The sequence below is a fragment of the Coenobita brevimanus genome, chromosome 30 (genome assembly GCF_032717465.1).
Source record: "Coenobita brevimanus isolate Jiangsu-jjx chromosome 30, ASM3271746v2, whole genome shotgun sequence".
Classification (NCBI taxonomy): domain Eukaryota; kingdom Metazoa; phylum Arthropoda; class Malacostraca; order Decapoda; family Coenobitidae; genus Coenobita; species Coenobita brevimanus.
The window spans coordinates 37,320,751-37,344,729 of record NC_136983.1 but is presented as its reverse complement, the minus strand read 5'-3'; the positions used below and the strand labels follow the sequence as shown (position 1 = coordinate 37,344,729).

Genomic DNA, 23,979 nt, shown 5'->3' with positions numbered 1-23,979 from the left:
GTAAGAAGTTCACTCCACCTCAAAAGAACTACTCAACTATTGAGAAAGAGCTTTTGGCCTTGATTTTGGGTTTACAGCATTTTTCATTTTATTTGTGTTCTGGTTTTGACCCCATAGTCATTTATATCGATCATAACCCACTGAAATTCCTTAGTAAGTTTAAAGATAAAAATCAGAGATTGACAAGATGGAGTCTACTTCTTCAGGAGTATTCATTAGACATACAACATGTCAAGGGGAAAGAAAATGTTATTGCAGATTGCTTATCTAGACTTTAGACAGATTGTTTTAGAGTAATAAGAAATTTCCTTTGTAAATTTCTTTTTCTTTGTCGGAAGGTGTTACATAGCCTATGATTTCATTATCCTTTGTATAATTCTAACGTACAGTATGCTGCATGTTTGATCACGATTCGCCTCGTGGCTTCCATAGTACGTGTTCTACCTCACTCCCCCCCCTCCTCCCTTATAGTAGAGTAAGTCGTTCTTTCTGTTGTTCAGAGCAGGAGTGTCAACTCTTTGTCCCCTATGGCTTCATTTGCGCGTCCTTCTTACAAGTTGTATCAAGCTCTGCCGGCCCCTATATAATGAGCTCAGTCTCTGCATTAATTGCCACTTAGATCTACTCTTCATTTTGCTCACTTCTCTGTCCTCCCCTGTACAGTTGTTATTATTGTGAGTGCTCAGGAAGTCTCCAGCCATCTAGCAGCTGTGTAATTTGAGTATAAGTGTTATTACATTTTTTCCTTGTACTGTATAGCGTGAGGTGTTGATTCATAGGCCTAGTGAGGTTTTTGTGATTCATGTGTTTTTTTATCAGTCATTTTTGATAATATTTTGTATCTGTAATAATATATCTTAAATTAACTGAGCATTATCTGGTTTTCTTATTTTATCAGGGCTGACTTAGATAAATTTACTCTTGCTAATTTCGTGTTAATAGAGGCTATTGCAGTTAACCATATATTTAACCTGTTTTTTGCCATTACATTATCCTTATGAGTCCTGAATGTTTAGTTGTTAGTTTGAGCATTAAACTTTAACTTATAATTTTACCTAACTCTTTTGTTTTGAACCTGGAACTTTGCGGGACAGTTTACTCTGTTCCATAACAATATATATATATATATATATATATATATATATATATATATATATATATATATATATATATATATATATATATATATATATATATATATATATATATATATATAATAAATATGTATATTGTATACTATGATGGGTAGTAACCATATTACCAAGTTATGGCACCTTGTGGTTTAGTGGGTAATTAAGGTGCTCTTGTCGGATTGAGCCTGTGTAGGTTTATAACCAAGGGGTGGTTGGGGTTTACAGACCTTTTGCAGCGACGTCACAGAAATCACGTTGTTTTGTTTACGACTCCATATTGGACAGCAAACTCCTCATAGTAGCCTAGTGGCTGTCCAGACAGGGCTGTCAGAGATTGAACTGTCAGATACATGCAGAAATCTGGACCAATGCCACCAAGATCTGTACAGGAACAAGATAAAGTGTTTGAGGCTGGACGCTTAGACCATAACTAGGGAGAAATTCAGCAGTTTCAAGTACTGGGGACCGAACCAGATCTCAGATATGGCGATCTCTGTTATTATTTGGTGAACACCCCGTCAAAGTTCACCGAGACATCCCTCAGGATAAATATGTGTAATATATATACCGGCAATTGACATACAGTATATGTAAATCGTCTTGGTAAAACAGTAAATTATTGACGTGAGGCCAGGGGGGATGGGATTGTATACAATGACTGGGAGTAGATTGTAGCACCAGTCAAGCAGGGCAGTACTCCCGAGGTGGATGGAAAGCTGATGACAGGGAGAGCTGGAGCTCCTGTTTCAACAGCCCTCGGGACTAGGTCCCGACCATCCCCCTTTGCTGAACTTTTTCAGTGTCTCAGTAACACAGAGAGTAGGCCAGCATGCTTTCCAATACAAGTTTCTCCAACTATCAACACCAAACTACATGCACAGTACATATCACACTTCTTTTCAAAATTTTCCAAAAATGGCGTCGAATAACATAGCCTTGGAGTCCCAAGGGGGGGGGGACATTAAATGACCCCACCTTCAGCCCCTCTCACGGTGACGACTCAAGGTGCCTGGAACCACTGTCTGACTCTCTTCTTTGTCATTTCTGCAACATTCGTGGCCTTTCCTCTAACTTTCGCTCTGTTGAGCACCACCTCTCCTTCTCTAAACCTCACCTTCTTTTCCTAACTGAGACTGAGCTGTCTGAGGCAACTGACAGCAAACCCTTTTCTGTATCCTCCTACTTTCTCTATACTCATTTCAAAGCCAAAGGTGGCTGTTGTGTATATATACGCAACAACTTATCTTGCTCTCGTGTTCCTGAACTCGATTCTTCTGATTTCTCAACACTCTGGCTTCGGCTTTCCGGTCATTCTCTGACTAAATATAACTGTGATCTTTACTTATCTCAAAATTCTACTGATTATCAAAAATTCCCTTTGACTATCTTACTTCTATGATGGAACACATTCTATCCATTTCTCCTTTCTCTGAAATCTCCATTCTTGGAGATTTCAATGTTCACCACCACCTTTGGCTCTCCTCTCCTTTCACTGATCCACCTGGTGAACAGGCCTACACCTTTTCTATCCTTAATGACCTAGAGCAGCTTGTACAGCACCCTACCCGTATCCCTGATCGCCTTGGAGAGAGCTCCAACATACTTGATCTCTTCCTTACAACTAATCCTTCTGCTTACACTGTTAATCTTTTCTCTCCATTGGGCTCCTCTGATCACAACCTTATCACCTTAACCTGTCCTATCGCTCCGGTACAACCTGCGGACCCTCCAAAAAAATATCGTCTCTGGCACTTTGGAGCTGCGGATTGGGAGGTCCTCAGGCAGTACGTCTTTGATTTTCCCTGGAATGATTATTGCTTCCATGGCCGACAGCCATCCGGGTGTACCTTGCGTATTATGGAAGTTATTCTCTTGGGCATGGGAGCAAACATTCCTTTCTCATATCCTTTGACTAATGCACAATAGCCTTGGTTTAACCACGCTTGTTCTAATGCTGTCCGCAACAAGGAGAGGGGCCTATAAAAGGTACGGGAGCCAACCCACCCCTGAATCACATCTTTTATACATTTCTGCCCGGAATCGTGCTAAGTCTGTTCTTCGCTCTGCTAAAAATAATTTCATCCGTACAAAATGCTCTCAACTCTCTAACTCTAACTCTTCTCGCTCCTTCTGGCACCTTGCCAAAAACCATTCTAACAACTTTACCTCATCATCCTTCCCTCCTCTTTTCTACTCTGATGGCTCTTCTACTGATAAAGCAGATCTCTTGGCTCAGACTTTCTCCTCCAATTCCACCTTAGATGATTCCGGTCCTGTTCTTCTCTCACTTCCCCCCTCTGACTTCCTCATGGCTAACATTATATTTCTTCAGCTGATGTATTTTCTGCCATTGCTGGCCTCAGTACTAATAAGGCATATGGGCCTGATGGAGTCCCTCCTGTTGTTCTCAAGACCTGTGCTTCTGTGCTTAAAATCTGCCTTGGCAAACTCTTTCGCCTTTGTCTGTCAACTTGTACCTTTCCTTCTTGCTGGAAGTTTCTTCTCATTCAGCCAGTCTTAAAGAAGGGTGACCATTCCCAACTCTCTAACTATCGTCCAGTTACTTTAACATCCTGTATCTCAAAAGTTTTTGAGTCTATTCTTAATAGAGAAATTTTAAAGCATCTTTTCTATCACAACCTTCTTTCTGATCGTCAGTATGGGTTCCGTCAGGGACGCTCCACAGGCGATCTTCTCACCTACCTTTCAGACTCCTGGTCATCCTCCTTTCGGGACTTTGGGGAAAGCTTTGCCATTGCATTTGACATCTCAAAGGCTTTCGATCGAGTCTGGCATAAATCTTTAATTTCCAAACTGCCCTCTTACGGTTTCTATCCTTCTATCTGTGCCTTCATCTCTAGCTTCCTTTCTGGTCGTTCTATAGCAGCTGTTGTAGACGGCTATCGTTCTTCTCCTAGATCTATTAACAGTGGTGTTCCTCAGGGCTCTGTCCTATCACCAACTCTCTTCCTTTTATTCATCAATGACCTTCTAAGCTGTATATCTAACCCTATCCACTCATACGCTGATGACTCCACCCTTCACCTTTCCATACGATTCCCACAACGTCCATCTCAGCAGTTACTTCAACAGGCAAGGGATGAGGCTATGGCACACCTAATGTCTGACTTGGCTCGCATCTCTGACTGGGGTAAAAATAATCTGGTTGTTTTTAATGCATCAAAGACTCAGTTTTTGCACCTATCAACCCGACAAAATCTTCCACAGGTATACCCACTTATGTTTAATAATTCTCAACTTAATCCTGCATCATCGTTGAACATGTTTGGGGTTTCATTTGCTCGGGACTTGTCTTGGAAAGATCATATTACATCTCTTGTAAAATCTGCTTCCAAGCGATTGGGTGTGCTAAGCCGACTCCGTTCCTTCTTTGCCCCTGCACAATTGTTGACTCTATACAGGGGTTTTATCCACCCCTGTGTGGAGTACAACTCTCATGTGTGGGGAGGCTCCCCACATACAGCTTTTCTCAATAGGGTGGAGTCAAAGGCTTTTCGTCTCATTAACTCTCCCCCTCAAACTGACTCCCTTCAACCTCTGTCTCTTCGCCGCAATGTTGCATCTTTATCTCTTTTCTATCGCTACTTCAATGGTCACTGTTCCTCTGAACTGTCTGCATGCACTCCTCCACTTCTACGGCGGGCGCGTAGCACCCGTCTAGCAATAAACTCTATCCCCTTTTCTGTCCAACTCTCTAATGCAAGAGTTAACCGTTACTCCCAGTCCTTCATTTATGCAACAGGTCAACTCTGGAACTGTCTCCCTCTGTCTATTTCCTGCTTCCTATGATCTCCAGTCTTTCAAACACAGTGTGTCCAGGCATCTCAAAAGGAATGGATCTTGAATTTGGCTCTCTCTTGTATTTTCTTTTTCTCTTGGAAGGAACAGTTTTGCGGGCTCATTGCCTTTGATTCCTTCTTCCTCACATAAAAAAAAAAAAAAAGTTGATGAATGAATGGACGGTGGGGGCGTGGGAGTGGGGGAAGGAGGTGGAGGGAGGATGGGAGTGTGGGAGTGGGGGAAGGAGGTGGAGGAAGGGCGGGGGATTTGAATGGCAGTGGGGGTGGGGGGGTGGGGAGTGTGGGGGATGAGGGTGTGGGGAGAGTTGGGGATGGGTGGTAAGGGGTAGGACGGGTGGGGGTGGAGGGGAAGGGGGTCGAGTTGTGGTCGGGGGTTTTGTGGGGGGCTGGGGGGTTTGTAGAAGGGGGTGGGGGTGGGGGAGTGGGGGTTCGAAAGTGGCGGGTTGGGGTAGTTGGGGGGTAGGGGTAAGGGGCTGTGGGGGACGGTGGTGGGGTGGGGGTGGCGGTGGGGGGGGTCGGAGTGGTGGTGAGAAAGTTGGGGAGGCAGTGTGAGGGTGGTGGAGGTGTGTAGGTGGGTTTGGGGTGTGTAGGTGGGGTACGGCTGTGTGTGAGGTGGTTTGGTGGCGGTGGGGGGGGGGTTGTGGGGTTGGACGGGGTGGGGGTGGCTGCCAATTTTTCCTCTTCACGCCAGCTATCCACTTCTGTTGCCTTTCCTCACTGGCTGGAAACCGGTAGAAGTTTACATTACTTCCGCTTCTCTGCCATGACTTACAGCCGAAGGCACAACAGTGGAATACCATTGTGGAATCTGCAATTCTCTCTCTCTAGACCTCTGACAATTTGCAGTGCAATATGGCGATGTAAACAAAAGTCACATGACCCGTGACGTCACGTGGAAAAGATCTATTGCTAAAGTAATGCCACTCAGGGATGAGTGAGGCTGGTCAATCTCATCTTAAACGTTAGAACCACCTTGCCTAGCCCTAGATTCTTACGCTCCATATAGGGTGACATAGGATTGAATGATAGATGGATGGATATAATATAAATAAATAAATATATATATATATATACATAAATCTATCTATCCATCAATTCCTGAGGCTTTTCCCATTTTGAATTTCTTCTTTGGTTCCACCACAACTATCCTACTGATTTCTTCCTGTCTTCTCACCTCCCTCCTCCCAGCCACTCCCCTGCCACTTATATTCACATTACTTTCATTCTCTATGTTCAACAATTCATTAAAGTGTTCTTTCCATCTGCTCACTTTTTTCTCCCTTCTCAACTAGTAATCTACCATTTTTATCTTTCACTCCCCTGCTAACTTCATTGGCACCCTGTCTGACTCTCTTTACCTCTTTCCAGAACATTTTCTTACATTTCCTCAACTTGTCACTCAAATTCATCATCCACTCTCTTCTTACTGTCTTTTACTAATCTTTTCACCTCTCACCTCCTTTCTATATATAACTTTCTCTTCCGTCTCTCAACATCTTCCACTCCCCTATTTCACATATATTCATTATATGTTTTCTTCTTCTCTGCCACAACCTGTTTCACCTTTCATTCCACCATGTTGTTCCTTGCACCCCCTTTTGTCTTCTCTTCACCCCACACACCACCTCACATGCTGCACATAATTCTTCTGTGAATATCTTGCACACACTTTCCACATCCCCTATCTGCACCAATTCATATTTACCCAATCCTTCCTCCACTTCTGTCTTATATTCTGTCTTTTTTCTTAGGTCTTGTACCTTTTCCATTCTCCATGCATATACTCCTTCCTCCCGTCCTTCCCTTCTCCTCTTTCTCCATTTTACTTGGACCTTGGTTCTTACCACCACCAAGTGGTGGTCAGAAAGTCCACTCCCCCAACCTATCTTTGCTTTGCATCCATTACACATCTTCACACCCTTTCATCCACAGAAACATAATCAATCGTTGTCTTCCTTTCATTTAGTTCACCATCCACCCTTCTCATCACTCGCCGTGTATGTCTGTGGATCATTTTGTGCCTGGCTATCACCAACCCCCTCCCGGCACAAATGTCCACTAAAGCACTGCCATTCTCATCTATCTCAGCAGGCACACCCCACTCACCAACTACTCCATCCACCTTCACATTCCCTACTTTATCATTCGTATCACCAGTCAAAAATACTCTCCCATTCCTTTCAGACTTTTCCATGCACACTTCCACATTTGTCCAGAACTTTTCTCTCACTCTGCTTGCACGATCTTGCGTTGGTGCATACACACACACAATCGCCCAGATTTGTAGTCCAACTTTCAGTCTTACCCATACAATCCCTTGAGCCAACTGATCCATACTCTCTTATATTCTCCTGTAATCTGTTACAACAATACACACTCCTTCCGTTGCCCTCTCATTCACACCTACTCCTGCACATAAACCCCATCCATACTCCCATTTTCTCACACTCTCACCCCACCATTTAGTTTCAGTTAATCCACATACAACAACTTTCACATCCTCTAGCACCTGGACAATCTCTCTTTCACCTCATCATTTGCACCCTTTACATTCCATGTCGCCATCCGTATCATGTCCTTTGTTCGGTCCATAATCGTCATCTTTTGGTCAGTCCTGGTCCTAGGCTTCTTGTTCGTATTCTTAGTTAGATGTTTTCCGGGGAGGGGCACTAACCCTCTGCCAACCCACTTGCTGTCACGTAGGGAACACTGGTCGGTTGGTTATAAGGTTACCACCCAGCACTGTAAATGATTTCCTGGTTTACATGAAATCATTTGGCTTGCCACTCGATGTAGAGCTACCCTATAAAAGGGTACCAATACACTTAGTGGGTGGATGATGGGTGCCCCCACCTACAACAATATATATCTATTATATAAATATATAATACACATCATATATATATTATATAGATAGATAGATAGACAGACGCATATATATATATATATATATATATATATATATATATATATATATATATATATATATATATATATATATATATATATTAATAGATAATGAAAGGAGGAAGGAAAAACAAAGGCGAAAAAAAAGAAGTCCATGTGCCTAAAGGCATGCCTCCACTCATAAAATACCCATACCAACTGGACTTGAACTGAAGTGGATCAAATGTTTGTGGGAAACAACTCCCAGGAAGCGAATTCCAGAGAGTAGTAGTTCTGGCGATGAATGAATTTTGATAAGCTGAAATTCTGCATTGCGGGGGAGAGAGTGTGAATTCATGGGCGCTCCCAGGTGCCCGAGTATTTCGAGAGAAAATGTGAAGGCGAGGAACAATTGAAGTCAGTTCGTCTGAACACTTACGGTAAAAATATCTATAAAATAATGCTAAAGAAGCAAAATCTCTACGTACTGATAATGGAGGAAGGTCTTGCGTGATGGCAGGATTATTGATTAATCTAATGGCTTTATTTTGAATTTTGTCCAACTGCCTCAGTGCAACCGCTCCACACCCACTCCACAATGGTGAACAGTATTCGATCTGAGAACGCACATGACTTTTGTATATTGTGGCCATCTGCTCGTCAGTGAAGAACTCACGAACTCTATACATAAATCCCAATATTTTGGAAGCATTTTTAGTAAGGGATTTAACATAAGCTGTCCAGCTTAGGTTGAGGTTTAGAGTAACACCTAGGATATCAATTGTAGTGGATATGGGAATATTGACATCATTTAAAATTATGTGAGAGTCTGAGGGATTCTTTCTGTTAGAGAAATTAATGTATTTAGTTTTCTGAGCATTAAATGAGACCAGATTTGTTTGTCCCTATTGATTAATTTTAGAAAGGTCCTGGTTCAGAGAAATAGCTGTGTTTATTTGGGAATTTATAATATCAAATTGTGTAAAGCAGGTACTGAATGTGAAAGAACTATGAAGGGTCGAGTCATCAGCATAAGAGTGTATTGGGTTGTAAGTGACAGATAGGAGGTCATTTATATTAATGAGAAAGAGGGTTGGCGCCAAAACTGATCCCTGAGGTACGCCAGCATTTATGGAATAAAACAGAATAAATACCATCTACCATGACCCGTATTTTTCTATTATGAAGGTAAGAAGAAATTAGAGGAACCAGTGCTGCAAGACCATAGTGTGACATCTTAGACAATAAGGCCTGGTGCCATACCCTGTCAAATGCTTTTGATACATCTAGTTCTATTGTGTGTGTTTCACCGTGTTGGTCTATTGTTTTGTTAATCTGATGGGTAAGAAGGCAAAGAATGTCTACAGTTGAACGTTCTTGTCTAAATTCATACTGCCAATCATTGATTAATTTATTGATTTCTAGTTGCTTGATTATGTGTTTGTTAATTAGCGTCTCAAAAACTTTGCCAAGAATGGAAGTTATTGCAATTGGTCTATAGTTTGATGGATCAGAAGATGCCCCCTTTTTAGGAACAGGATGGATATTTGCTTCTTTCCAAGAGTCTGGAAAACTTGAGGTACGGATGCATAAGTGGAAAAATTTTGCCAATACAGGAGCCAACACTGAGGAGCATTTTTTAAAATGCTATTGAAGGAATTTCATGTGGACCAGTAGCTTTGTCTGCTGAGAGATGCTGTAACACAGCTTGTACGTATCTGGTGTGAATCATGAATGGAGGTATTTGAGGGGAATCAAAATCAAGTACTGGAATATTGCAATTTTCTGTATTTCGGGTTGAGTTTGTTGAAAAAATGTCAACAAGAAGTTTGGCTTTTCCACGTGGGTCATTTACTAAATTAACATTGGGGGACTGTAAAGGTGGAATGGAAGAGGTGGTAGTGAAGTTAGTTTTGAATTAATTAAGGGTTGACCAGAATATTTTGTTATCATTTGGGTTGTTTAGTAGTTTGTTAGCCTGTCTATGCAGAAAGTTTGATTAAGAAAGATTTATGATAGTTTTAGCATGGTTTCTGATAGTTCTATAATAGTTAAAGGTTTCTTTGGTTTTGGTCCTTGTATAAGTGTTATAGACTATTGTTTTATGTTCTGTTACTCTAGCACAATTGTGGTCAAACCATTTAGGAGTATTACATCTTTTTCTGTAACTGTGATGGGGAATAAATGTTTACATGCCGACTTTAATGAAATCCTGTATGTGGCCCAATGTGGAATTAGAATCTTGGGAGAAAAAGGAGGTCCAAGGAACATCCATGGAAAAATTATGGAGTCCCTCCCACTGTCGTAGTGCCATTTAGTCACCACGACCTGTTCAGAGCGGGAGGGTGTGGTAGGTGTTAAACTGGTGGCTTGAATCAGACAATGATCAGAGGATCCAAGGGGGACTTCGCTTCAACACTATAATTATCAGAATTGGTTGTTAGAAACAAGTCTAATAGGTGGGGATTTTGATCAGGGTTGTCTGGTACACGGGTGGGTTGACTGATTAACTGGGTGAGATTAAATGAGTCTGCAAATAGCTCACATTCAAGACCAGAGTCATCAGTTCTGGCTGAATAAGTGAGCCATTCAACATTATGGACATTAAAATCACCCAGAATAGTAAATTCTGATGCAGTATTAATGTTGAGGACACTTAGTTGTGAAGACAGAGAGTCAAATAAACTCGGCTCTGGAGGGGCAGTAGGGGAACGATAAACACAACAGAAATACTTAATTGTACCAAAAGAATTAAATTTGTATATGGAATAGTCGAAATAAGGACAATTAAATTTTTATTAATCTCCTCCAGGGTAATTTCTGATTTAGCAAGGCAACATACGCCTCCTCTGGGTCTGAAATTTTGAATCAAGATATAACCAGGAAAATAAATCTAGCTAAATCAGAGGTGGAGCTTACTTGTGTCTCTCTCAAAAATACCAAACCAGGGGATTCAAACTGGTGGAAATTTTGAACAGAGTTGATGTTGGAGCGAAGTCCCCTAATGTTGCAAAAGAAAATTTTACTGCACTGATGAGCAGATTTAGCGCGCCACAACATTGGAGGTGGCACAGTCGCTTGATGACGACCGGGAGGACCCTGTGCAAACAACCCAGCCCTGCCGGTGGTGGTGACCCAAGAAACCACTGCCCTAATTCCCAGTATAGCAGCAGCCATGGTTCTTTTTATGGGGGGAAGAACAGGGATGTGTTGTGATATGTGTATGATATGTAATGACAAGACTGGTGTTTTATGGAGAGAGGATAGCAGGTTTAAGGCAATGTGATATAATGTGGATGTGTGTGTTGTGTAAAGAGGGCAACCTGATGCCCTCTGATGTTTGAGGCAGAAAGATGTGTAACCAGCTACCAAAGCCTATGACAGAAAATGGAATCCAGGCAATTCCCTGAGTCTCCCGTTACCTTGGCGATAGTACTTCCCTGGGCGGGGCTGCCTACCCCTGTGTATATATATATATATATATATATATATATATATATATATATATATATATATATATACACAAATTTGTATAATAGATATAATAATTTATAATAAATATATATAATATATATTCTGCTGGGTAGTAACCATATTACCAATTTATGGCACCTGTTGGTTTAGTGGGTAATTAAGGTGCTCCAGTCAGACTGAGCCTGTGTAGGTTTATATCCAAGATGTGGTTGGGGCTTATTGCTAAGGTAATGCCAATCAGGGATGAATGAGACTGGTCAGTTTCATCTTAAACGTTAGGACCACCTTGCCTAGCCCTGGGTTCCTACGCTCCGTATGGGGTGAAGTAGGATTGAATGATGGATATATATATATATATATATATATATATATATATATATATATATATATATAAACCCTCTCGCGCTTGATAAGTTTCAGTAAGTTTTCTGGCTCACGATTTTTTACTACGAAGCCGCCCGGCCGGGGAGCGCGCACACGGTAAATTTGAGCAAATTTGAGCGAATGAAACACATTCTTGCCTTATTTTCGCCACCCAAAAATCCATGTATTCCCATGAAACCTATCTCCAGGTATGCATCGATGTTTGTTCTATCTGATAAACATGACCAAAACACAGGAAAACACCAGGAAAAAAAGTTATTAGCCCTAGAAGCATGGTCGAGTAAACTGTTTTCACTTCCCAACATCGCCGTTTGAATGTTTTCCATCATACAGGAAAATGATCTAATAAGTTTTTATAGAAAATTTGATCAGCTTTCTAACGAAACAAATCCGGTTGAGATATGATGTATACTTTTCGAGAAAATGGCCAAAAACTGAAAGCCATTTTCGGAAAAAATTCACTGACCTCTGATAGCTAAATTTTCCCAGACACCTTATGTTTTTATTACATAGTAATATGCCCAAATTCACCAGCTTTCCCCATCTCAAATATGAACCCCATACGCCTCATAGTTCTCGAGTAAATCGAAAGAAAGTACTAGGCACTCCGTCTGTGATTGACTTTCGTGATGCGCGCACGGCGTACGCAATGTTCCCGCCTACGTAACAACGAATTCTTATCATAAATATTACATAGTTATGTATTGTACATCCGTAGAATTTACTGCTCTTTATCATGGTTCAAACGTGAAATCGATACGTCCAATAGTTTTCGAGTAATTGGCCGACAAAATGAGGGTATTACTACGAGCGTTAATCAATGGTAACAGCCGCGAAGACACTCATTTCCACCGCCTTTTCTCGCACAAAACGTAATATAATGCTTACATTTTGGTATTGATCATCCGTAGAATTTAGTGGTATAGCTCATGGTTGTTACAGAAAATCGATAAGTCTAATAGTTTTCGAGTAATTGGCTGACAAAGTGAGGTTAGTACTCAGAGCGCTTGTCACTGATAACAAACGCGAGGAAAAAGAAAAAAAACCTCGCCGTTTATCCCCCAAAACGCTACCAAAGGCTTACATTCTGGTATTGATTATACGTAGAATTTAGTGGTATTGATGATGGTTGTAACAGAAAATCGATAAGTCTAATAGTTTTCGAGTAATTGGCTGACAAAGTGAGGTTATTACTCCGAGCGAATGTCACTGATAACAAACGCGAGGGAAAAAAACATTTCCCTCGCCTTTTATCCCCCAAAACGCTACCAAAGGCTTACGTTTTGGTATTGATCGTACGTAGAATTTAGTGGTATTGATGATGGTTGTAACAGAAAATCGGTAAGTCTAATAGTTTTCGAGTAACTGGCCGACAAAATGATGTTATTACTCCGAGCGCTTGTCACACAACAACCGCTAGGAACAAAAACATTTCTCTCGCCTTTTACCCCCCAAAACGCTACCAAAGGCTTACATTCTGGTATTGATCTTACGTAGAATTTAGTGTTATTGATGATGGTTGTAACAGGAAATCGATAAGTCTAATAGTTTTCGAGTAATTGGCCGACAAAGTGAGGTTACTCTTCCGATCGCTACCAACTTTTACACACACTGTTTTTTCCTGGCACACCTGCCTGAAGACTATGCTACCAACTTTTTTTCCCTCTATCTGTACAGACTGTTACATCTTCCATGGATGGTTTCCTATTGTTATAACCTACTACACATAAACATAACTCTTCTATAGTTACTGCTGTGGAGATTTACTTTCTTTCATATGTGTAATCTGTGGGAGAAAATGGTTATTTGTCTGAAAGTTGGAGAGGTAATGGTAATAGATTATTATATATATCAACAAAATTTGCAGAACTCACTTCCTCCAGGGGTGTTGATCCAGTTAGACCAGGGATTTGAAGATGAGGAGTTATGTAGTGTGTGTGTGAGTCAGCATCTCCCTGAGAGTATGAGGCAACGCTATTTTTAGCACACACCACACTCGTTCACGGAAACTCGCAGCTTGTTTGACGTATATTTCATACAATTCCATATGCATTTACACTATCAGAATCACAATAATTCCAGCCCTAAAACACCGATAATTCTCCCCTCCCGACTTCAGGTTTGCCCCTTCACAACACTGTTTCATGCCGTACGTAACGCTTGCTGGCTCCAGAATTTCACCAAGCCATCCACAGTATGTTTCAAACAATATATATTTATGCCTTGGCTTCATTTATATACGTATTTCCACTCACGCCATACGGCCTACGGGGGGGTGGAGTGGCGAAACCCCGCTACACTGACCATGCATCTGGCTCCAAGGCCCAACGATTGCTAACGGCCAGAATTGCTTTTCAATACATATATGTATGTTCCATCGACAATATCACGTCACTATATGTTCACATACAATGTATTATCTCACTGAGTCAATAGGGCCTTTGCCTCGGGCGAGAGGGGGAGAATTATGGACGATTTAAAGGGAACCACGAGCTGTCAAACACCACCACCTGAATGCTCAACAAACACTGAGATTGGAGGGAGTGGGGTGAGGGAGATGAAGCGACACAGCGTTGCCAATGACTTACTTCGAGAGAGCTTTGGCGACCCTATGACGCGCCCAAAAATCACACAAATCGGCCTATAAGTTTTTTTCTAACGAATATTTTGGTGCTTAAACCACTCGATTCGAGTGACTGTGCCAGATCTAAAAGAAGGCGACGTCACGCGAATCGAGTGAGTGTGACTGGGAGGGTAAATATATATATATATATATATATATATATATATATATATATATAAATATATATATATAAATATATATATATATATATATATATATATATATATATATATATAGGGTTCCTACGCTCCAAATGGAGTGAAGTAGGATTGAATGATGGATGGATGGGTTGTTTAACTCACCAGTAATGCGTATTGTTGAAAACAGCAGTTGTAGGCAGGTAAATCCAATTAGGGAGAGTAAGTCCAGGGTTAATAATAATATGCACAAATTGTAAAAGCACAAAAACTTAATATGCATTACTGTGGAAAATTCCTTAAACCTACAGTACGCCGTCAGATAATTCACAATTAACCTGCCCCATCCTGTCGACGTATGGATACTTTGCAACGATTTGCATTTGCCAGTCCCGGCGACGTACCGGTACGTCATGCAATTGCAATGTGCATAATTTCAACAATTTTCAATTTTTCGAGCTTGATTTGCAGTACGTATCCTCGCATGACCTTCCCCTACCTGCCACCAGGCGGGGACACTCGGCGACCCCCGCGCGACCAGCGCTAGCCCAACACTCGTCCACTCACCTGGTAGCCACGGTCCTGCTCAGACATGGCTAAGAGAGGTCTCTCAGAAAGCGAAATTCAAGTCGCCCTGGACACCTTTACCGGCGACAGTGATTCCCCACTGGACAATGAGGATATGGACAAGGATGATGTGCAGCCAGAGGAGGAAGAAACCACCAGCAGTGACGAGGAAGTTCCGTCTCCCAGGAAGCGGCAGTACGTGACTTACCGTGCTGCTAGAGAGGGGCAGCAGGCAAAGAAGGCACGTGCAATATCCTATCCCTATCCCCAGCGTGATTTGGAACCAGAATTCGAGGACGAGGACAAGGATGAGGACGATGACGGAGCCGTGGGACGTGCTGCCACATGGTATGGACGTGAGGTAATAACACATCGTGGCCCAGAGCGCACACCACGTCGTATGAGCAGGTATGGGCCTAGCATTTTGTTTGGGGAGCTAGGAAGTCAAGTGGAGGGAGTGGGGAGTGAAAGGGAAAGTCCATGGAGGATTAGGGAAGGTGAGAGTGACGTGAGTGAGTCATTGCTCTCCCTACGTAGTGTGAGGCGGCATAGTGGATCACGTGGGCCAGTGCGAGTGCGTTTCTTATCACGTGGGGTTGTGAGGGAGGGGGAAGGTGGGGAGGAACCACTCCAAAGCACGTCTTATGCTCCCCAATATCCCCTAACACGTGGTCGAGCTAGGGTGCGTGAGAGAGCACGTGGTGTTGTAATGGAGGAAGAAGGTGGGGAGGAACCACTCCCCAGCACGTCATATGCTCCCCAATATTCCCCTATTTCATCCCCACAGCCCCCTAATGTTCCTCAAGGCCATAAGGGTAAGGGAAAGGGAAAGGGTAAAGGCAGAGGGAAGAGGAGTGACAGTGGGGAAGCCCTCCGCACTCCTTCTCCCCCACCTCCCCAACCAGGATCTCCTCCCCACCCAGACGAAGGCGGTGATGGGGATGATGGAGACGAGGGATTTGTGTCGTGGGATTGGGAGGATGGGAGTGATTTTTCTCCCCTCATTCACCCCTTCACTGAGCAGGGGCGATCTGGCTGCATTGCTCCAGGAATTCACTGTAATTCGACCAGGTTGGATTTTTTCCACCTGTTTTTCAGTGAGGCATTTGTTGATCAGATTGTATACCAAACCAACCTGTTTGCAAGCGTCCAGCGCCTAGAGAGTGAAAGATTGGGAACAAGGAGTAGGCATTCTATCATCTATGATTACCCTGTCTCCCTTCCAGAAATGTTCTTATTTTTTGCCCTGGTCCTTTTGATGGGTATTATAAGAAAGAATAGAATTCCTGCTTACTGGACTAGGGACCCTGTTATGTTTACCCCAATATTTGGTCAAGTGATGAGCCGTAATCGGTTTCAACAAATTCTAAGTCGCCTCCATTTCTATGATGCTCATGACCCTGCAAATGCAAACAACACTGATAAAATGAGGTGAATTAGGTTGGTCTTTGATCACCTCAGGCAAACCTTTCGTTCCTCATTCTATCCCTATAGAGACCTCGTCATAGACGAAAGTCTCGTGTTGTGGAGAGGCAATATTTCATTCAGACAGTATATACCCAGCAAAAGGCACCGTTTTGGGTTCAAGATCTTTGTTATGTGCAACTGTAGGACTGGATACGTGCAAGACATGGTCTTGTACACTGGTGCACAGACAGACATAATAGAAGATCGAAGTATTGGAGCAGTGGTAAAGACGATGATAGAAGACTACCTTCATCGTGGTCACGTTCTCTACCTCGACAATTGGTACACTAGCCCTCTTCTCGCTCGTTATCTTCACACGCATTAAACGGGAGTCTGTGGAACCGTAAAGGTGAACTGGCGTCACATGGCCAAGGTAGGGCGGAAACTTGCAAGGAATGAGGTTGTCTTCTTCAAAGCCAACAACATCCTTGCAACAATGTGGAACCACAACAGAGAAGTAAGCCTCTTGTCCACGGTTCACCGCCCTTTGATGCACCGTACTGATTCCATAGATTACCGCAGCGAGAACAGGCGTCGTGTTTGGAAACCTGAGTGTGTTATGGATTACAATATAAACATGCCCCTCGTGGACCAGTCAGACTCCATCATATCGACGGTAGAGTGTGCCAGGACCACGATGAAGTGGTATAAAAAACTGTTCTTTCACTTGCTAGATATCACTGCTCTGAATTGCCACCACCTTCACGCCACGACAACAGGAGTTCAGGAAACATTTGAAGGTTTTGTGAGGGAGCTCACAAGAGAAATCTTTGCAAAGTATGCTGTTGAAAGGCCCCAACATCGCACCTGCACTGCCCCTATTGCCCAAACTCCCCAGAGAATATCCGGCCGTCATTTCCCCACTCCTATCCCTCCCCAGCCAAACAGACCTAGGTCCCAATGCAGGTGTCACGTGTGCAGTAATTCCCAGGTTAGACTCACGACACAGAGGAAGGACACCCGCTATGAGTGCGTGCAGTGTGACGTGGGTCTCTGTATTCACCCATGTTTTAGTGAATATCACACGTTGATGCAATTTTAGTATGGTGTGAATGCGAAAGGACGCAGAAATTATGAGGTAAATGAGACAGACAGACGCTCAGTGAAATTATCAGTCATGTTGATCTCCAAATATTAGTATAAAGTGCATACGGGTAGAACATAAGTGAAAACATTGTAAGTATATAAATCTGCCCTAAGTTGAAACTTACATAGCGAGGGTTTTATGATGCGATATTCTGTTGCTTAGTGCAATAAATACGGCCCGTAATTATATAATTATTATTACTGGAAATTCTTACGGGTATAATATAAGTTCAAATTATTGTAAGTGCTGATATATATTCTAAGTCAAATATTCATAGCGTGTGTATAGGGATGCGATTTCCTGACGCTCAGTTGAATGAATAAGGCACGTATTAGTGAAAGTAAAAGTCAGCAAGTGATAAAGTGAATAATTAGTATATAAGTGTGTGAGTGAATTAGTATATAAGTGTGTGAGTATTATGTTTGTCGAAACATTCCTTGCGAGGGTATTTTCATGCGGTATTCTCACGCTCACTTGAATAAATAATGGCAGTAAGTATGTACAGTGCATTATAGGGGTGTAAACGGGTGTAATGTAAGTGGGAAATTATAAGTGGAGTGAATAAATAAAGTAGATGATGAAACACGAGTGTTTGAGATCGTGGTTGCTACGTGAATATGCGTTAGCATATCGTTAAATGCCCTCGTAATGAATGAAAATAATTGAAAACCTTTACAGTGGTGGAGGAAGGTTCTATGTAAAGGAGAAAATAATTGGAAAGTGATAAAACAATTTGGCATGTTGAAATACGAGTCATACCGAGTGCGCTTACTAAGCTGATGTGCGCTATACTTATGCTGCATATCATCATAATGAATAAAAACATCTGAAAACACTTACAAACAGTTGTAATTGGTAAAATGACATTGAAACAGAAGTATACAAGTAGAAAAAATGATAGGTTGACTCATACCAGACACTTAGCATATAGCATGTTACGACTCGGACCAAACTCGCTATGCTCGCGCGATGGTACAATGCTTATTTTTCATATATATGTGTCTGAAATCCATTATATTGTTACTGTTATTGTTTATTAGTTCAAATTCAACAAATATAGAGGTGTTGTGTGTTGTTTCTTCCATTATTTCTTACCATAGAAAACGTAAACGCATATCCAGCCCATTACAGAACACCATACCTGCCGGGGGAAACTGCACCTGTACGGACCACTTATAGACCGCGGGAACCACTTTCTTTGTGATTTTCCTTCGTTTCTCGACCTAAGCGGAAGTTTTAGCAAAAAAAAATTTTTTCCAAAAAGGCTCGGGACTGGGGGATGTCATAGGTGCGGAAAACCTCGGGACGTGACGGGTTAAAATTTGGACGATTCCCCATCAGGACAATTCCCCATCATTCTATAAATATACTTATCATTGATTAACTGATACTTTTATAACTCAGTTTTCAGGGGGATCTGTCAAAGTCTATGATGTTTCAATAGCATAGGCTTTGGATATCATTTATAAGTTGCACTTTTAGACAATAATTAACTTGTTTCTACCTCACTGTAGTTCGCTTTGCATTATATTCTAGCGTCCCCCATAGGTGTCTTCATTAAATTTAATTGGTACTACAACATCCTGGGTGTATTTTAAAACGACTTTGATGAGGTACAAGTATTCAAGACTAGTGTACTTGCTAAATGAAATGTTATGTGAATAAACGACGGGGAATCATCCTGACTGCGAATGGTCCTGGTATTGTTGTGACGGCGAATTATCTTGGTGGCGAATTGCCCTGAAACCACCCAGAAATGGTCGGATATTTACGAGGAGTTACCAATCCATGCATTACCTGATCCATGACAACACCACTCAGCGCTTTGGCGCATTTGGCGTCCAGTGTGAGTTTTTTAATTTTGATTTTCTTTACTTTTGGAGTTTCTGTTAGCCATCTTCAAAAATTCGGATTATTGGGATTTTCGGATTATCGATGTTCGGATTAATGGACTTATATATATATATATATATATATATATATATATATATATATATATATATATATATATATATATATATATATATATATAACCAGCCGTTTGAGTATCCACTGCAGGACCGGCCTATCCTGACAGAAGTCGGGACGATACAACCAATGTATCTCTACCAAATGGCTTAGGCTGTCTGGTAGAGATTGCATGTACAGTAGGGTAGGAAGTGCTTGTAAGTGTAATTGTAGTGTTGGAGTGGCTTTGGATGTGGGTGTTGTCTGTGAACCAAGTGTAATCGGCCTGTGCAAGCCGACTGGGTGCAAGCATACTTTATAGTAAGCAACACTTGTTCAACCAGAGCACTTCTTGTGTCCACCAATGCAGTACGTGGCCAGGTGAACACTCCCAAAGTTTATTACCCTTGCGGGGCGTGAACCCTGGTTCACCAGTGTACGAAATGCACACTCTACCACTCTACCACAGAGGCTCCATATATATATATATATATATATATATATATATATATATATATATATATATATATATATATATATATATATATATATATATATGTATAATACCTTTAACAGAGAAATCCTGTGCCATCATACTGTACAGGCTGGGCTCCACTGCCACCATCACATGATCGCCTCTTCTCACCAGAGTATCCTGCATCTCAACTATCTCGTTGTATTCTGCTAACACCAATCGACCCTCCTTTTGCAGATCATCAAAATATGGCATGATTTTCTGATGAGCAATGGGGAAGAAATTAAAAGTGAATAATTGACATTAGGTAAGTGAGTAGCTCACAGGTGAGCGCAGGCATAAGCATTCTTGCACAAGCACACTGATAATGAGTTTGAAGTGTCATCCCATGCCAAAAACGTCCATGGTTTACACATTGTTAGTACTGTATTGTAACAACTGCTCAGCACACGCCTGACACTGACAAGTATGTGTGTTATACATGAATTTGCCAGAGCCTCCCAGGGGCCGACCAAATAGGCCATTTTCTTTGCTTAATTGGCCTACTGAATTACTGGTGTGAGTCATATTAAGTTTTAATATGTATAAACACCTTAAGACCTTCTATAAATATGTCGTCAGATTCATAAAATGGCTGCTTTAGGGTCGTATAAGACCCTTCTTTGGCCTCTTTGAGCCAAGAGCCTCGTGGATATATAAGTTTTTATGGGTTCTGAACAGCAGCTGATTTGAATAGTGAAACCAACAGTGTCAGTATGGAATATATCTTTCCGTCTGCCACTGTGGGTTTCTATGTCCTCATCGATGGTTACGGCATTATGAATCCAACAAGCGGCTGATTTATAAAGCCAGAGAATACCAGTTTTTGTCACTGCAGAAGCGACCACTCTCACCCAATGCTTCAGACTTGAGTGTAGATGTGGAAGGCATTTAAGTGTGTACTGGGATGTAGATGTGGATAGTATTACTGTGGCTGTATTTGTGCCTACGCCAGTATTCTCACTGGGGAATCTGCTACTTGAGAGTTGAAAATTAAGCAGTGCAGTTGTACATCATTTCGTATGACTTCACGTTTTGACATACTATCGCGATTCACCCAATAATATATACAAACTCTTATAGGTCCGTATTCTGATCGAGTAAGGAGACTCCGTAGCAACTCTTCCTTAGCTGTTTAGTTTTGGATGTGGTTAGTTAATATCCTTTTGTACGTTATTTATGAAGAGTATGGCGTTGTTTGAAGGGTTTACAAACAGAGAATAGGATGTGAGGTGTAAAAAGCAAAATAAATCGCTTAGGGAAAGGTGTTAGGGAGCTCCTTTAGCCGACAAGATTACGGGCCCATGTTATTTCCATAACAGTATAAACAGGACTGGAAGACGTGTTAACATTCTCTCAGGAAATAAATCATCAATGACATATCAATGACTGCTCACTGACAGACCAAAATCCCAAAACAGTTGTTCAGTTACTAGGAATATGAGAACTGATACTGATAATGATGATTTCGTTCTCGATTTCTAATAAACAGAAATTTCATTACAAAAAAGATTTCCCCTGAGATGCAGCATACATGAATTAAAACTGAATAAAAAAGCTACAAGGTCACAAAATTACCATAATACTTTGTGCTTGAAAACTTCCTTTTTGCAATATAAGAGTAACTGGATTTTCAACAATGTCTTCTAGTGACTGTATAGGCATGGGAATGTATCTGACAGTCAGGAGGGACGTCAGATTGCTGGCGTAGCTCCGCGTCAGTACCAGCGTGGCCAGCATCCACACACCCACCACCACACGCTCACACCACCACAACCCAACCCTCTCACGCACATCTGCAACAACAACAACATTCATGATGTCAGATGTCAGAAGAAAACGGTTTATAACTGGACACAACAGTGACTCTTTATGTAAAAATGGCATTAAATTTAATGTCACCTTTGTCCATCCTCTATCTCGAACGGCGACGACTCAGAGAGATGCCTGGAACCACTGTCTGACTCACTTCTTCTTCATTTCTGCAACATTCGCGGCCTTTCCTCAAACTTTCACTTTTTTGAGCACCACCTCTCCTCCTCCAAACCTCACCTTCTTTTCCTAACTGAGACTGAGCTGTCTGAGGCAACTGATAGCAAACCCTTTTCTGTATCCTCCTACTTTCTCTATACTCATTTCAAAGGCAAAGGTGGCTGTTGTGTATATATACGCAACAACTTGTCTTGCTCTCAGGTTCCTGAACTCGATTCTTCTGAATTCTCTACACTCTGGCTTCGACTTTCCTGTTATTCTCTGACTAAATATATCCGTGGTGTTACCTTATCCCCTAATTTTACAATCAAAAATTCTTTGACTATCTTACTTCTACGATGGAACACATTCTATTCATTTCTCCTTTCTCAGAAATCTCCATTTTAGGAGATTTCAATGTTCACCACCAACTTTGGCTCTCCTCTCCTTTCAATGATGCACCTGATGAACAAACCTACACCTTTTCTATCCTTAATGACCTAGAGCAACTTGTACAGCATCCAACCCGTATCCCTTGACCTCTTCCTTACAACTAATCCTTCTGCTTACACTGTTAGTCTTTTCCCTCTGTTGGGCTCCTCCAATCACAATTTTATCACCTTAACCTGTCCTATTGCTCCCGTAAGGCCTGTGGACCCTCCAAAGAAACGTTGTCTGTGGCACTTTGGAGCTGCGGATTGGGAGGCCCCCAGGCAGTACTTCTTTGATTTTCCCTGGAATAATTTTTGCTTCCATGGCCGGAAGCCATCTGAGTGTGCCTTGCGCATTACGGAGGTTATTCTCTTGGTCATGGGAGCATACATTCCTTTCTCATATCCTTTGACTAATGCAAGAAAGCCTTGGTTTAACCCCTTAACTGCGGGGCGTCACTTTCGTGACGCTCGGCCACAATGGATCATACTGCGGGGCGTCACTTTTGTGATTTTGTGTTATTTTGAATTATCCCAGGCTCTCAAGTGGTGGCTTGTATCATCTATCAGTACTGCCAATGTCCAACACTAGTCAGCACTCAAAATCTCATCTCTACTCCCATCCATTGTTGACAATTTAGTGATTTTACCCCCTTCGTGACTCCCCTCCCTACCTGCCCTCCATTACCCTGTCCTCTCACCTCCCATGCCGCGCTGCACTACGCAAATATCCCCCAGATTTTTCCACAGATTTCATCCATTGAAATAAGCCCTATGCCCTATACTTATACAAAATAATATATACCAAAAAAAAAAAACAGGTAAGTGATAGTGTTATACACCAGAAATTGGCTAATTATCACCTGACAAAACCTCACGTGCATTCATTCGCTATATTACCACGGTAATTTCCCATTTGATTTATGCCTTGTAATCGATGTCTGTAATAAAAATATATATCAGAAAGGAAGGGAGAATAATAATTGACATTTACATTCACCTGGAACTACCTATTTCTTTATGTATTGCCGAGATTTTCTACCTATAAAAAATTAGCCTGTAAGTTAGCAGCAGTCAGCCTAAAGTGTTATTGTCAACCCTTCCCTTCTCAGATAAGCCGCAGCATTTAGTTCCTTGTCCTCTGCTGTAGAGCAACGATGTCGCACTCACGCCCCGCCATTCCTGCCGCTTCTGCACCCATTGCAAAGGGCCCCGTGACCTCTACTCCTAAGAAAAGTAGTGAGGCAAGCAGGAAAGGCCTTAGTGACTCTGCAGTGGCACGTGAACTGGCAGAATTGTCCATGATTATGATGGACAGTGACTATGACGATTCGGGTGAATCTTGTGATGAGCCAGGTGAGGTTATCGTGCCAGAAACAGCAACAACGAGTGCTACAGTGTGTGAATCAGTGTCTAGCTCCAAGGGAAAAGAGCCTTTAGTGCAGCAAGGACAGGAATTTGGGAAGGGAGTGAAAAGGCGGCATGTTAGCCCCAGAACAATGCCCCCACGTGACCCAGCCCGCCATGAGTCACGAGT

At 41.9% G+C, this 23,979-nt stretch overlaps 1 protein-coding gene across 1 annotated transcript in view; it reads right to left on the bottom strand.

Moving 5' to 3' along the window:
* Positions 1 to 1,383: 1,383 nt before the first annotated feature.
* The window catches only part of LOC145395295 (uncharacterized), a 40,220-nt gene continuing 17,624 nt past the window's right edge, over positions 1,384 to 23,979 (bottom strand). Inside the window, exon 7 of the mRNA XM_080268973.1 lies at positions 1,384 to 1,514. Coding sequence (XP_080125099.1) covers positions 1,384 to 1,514 — 131 coding nt within the window. The remainder of the gene's footprint in view (positions 1,515 to 23,979) is intronic.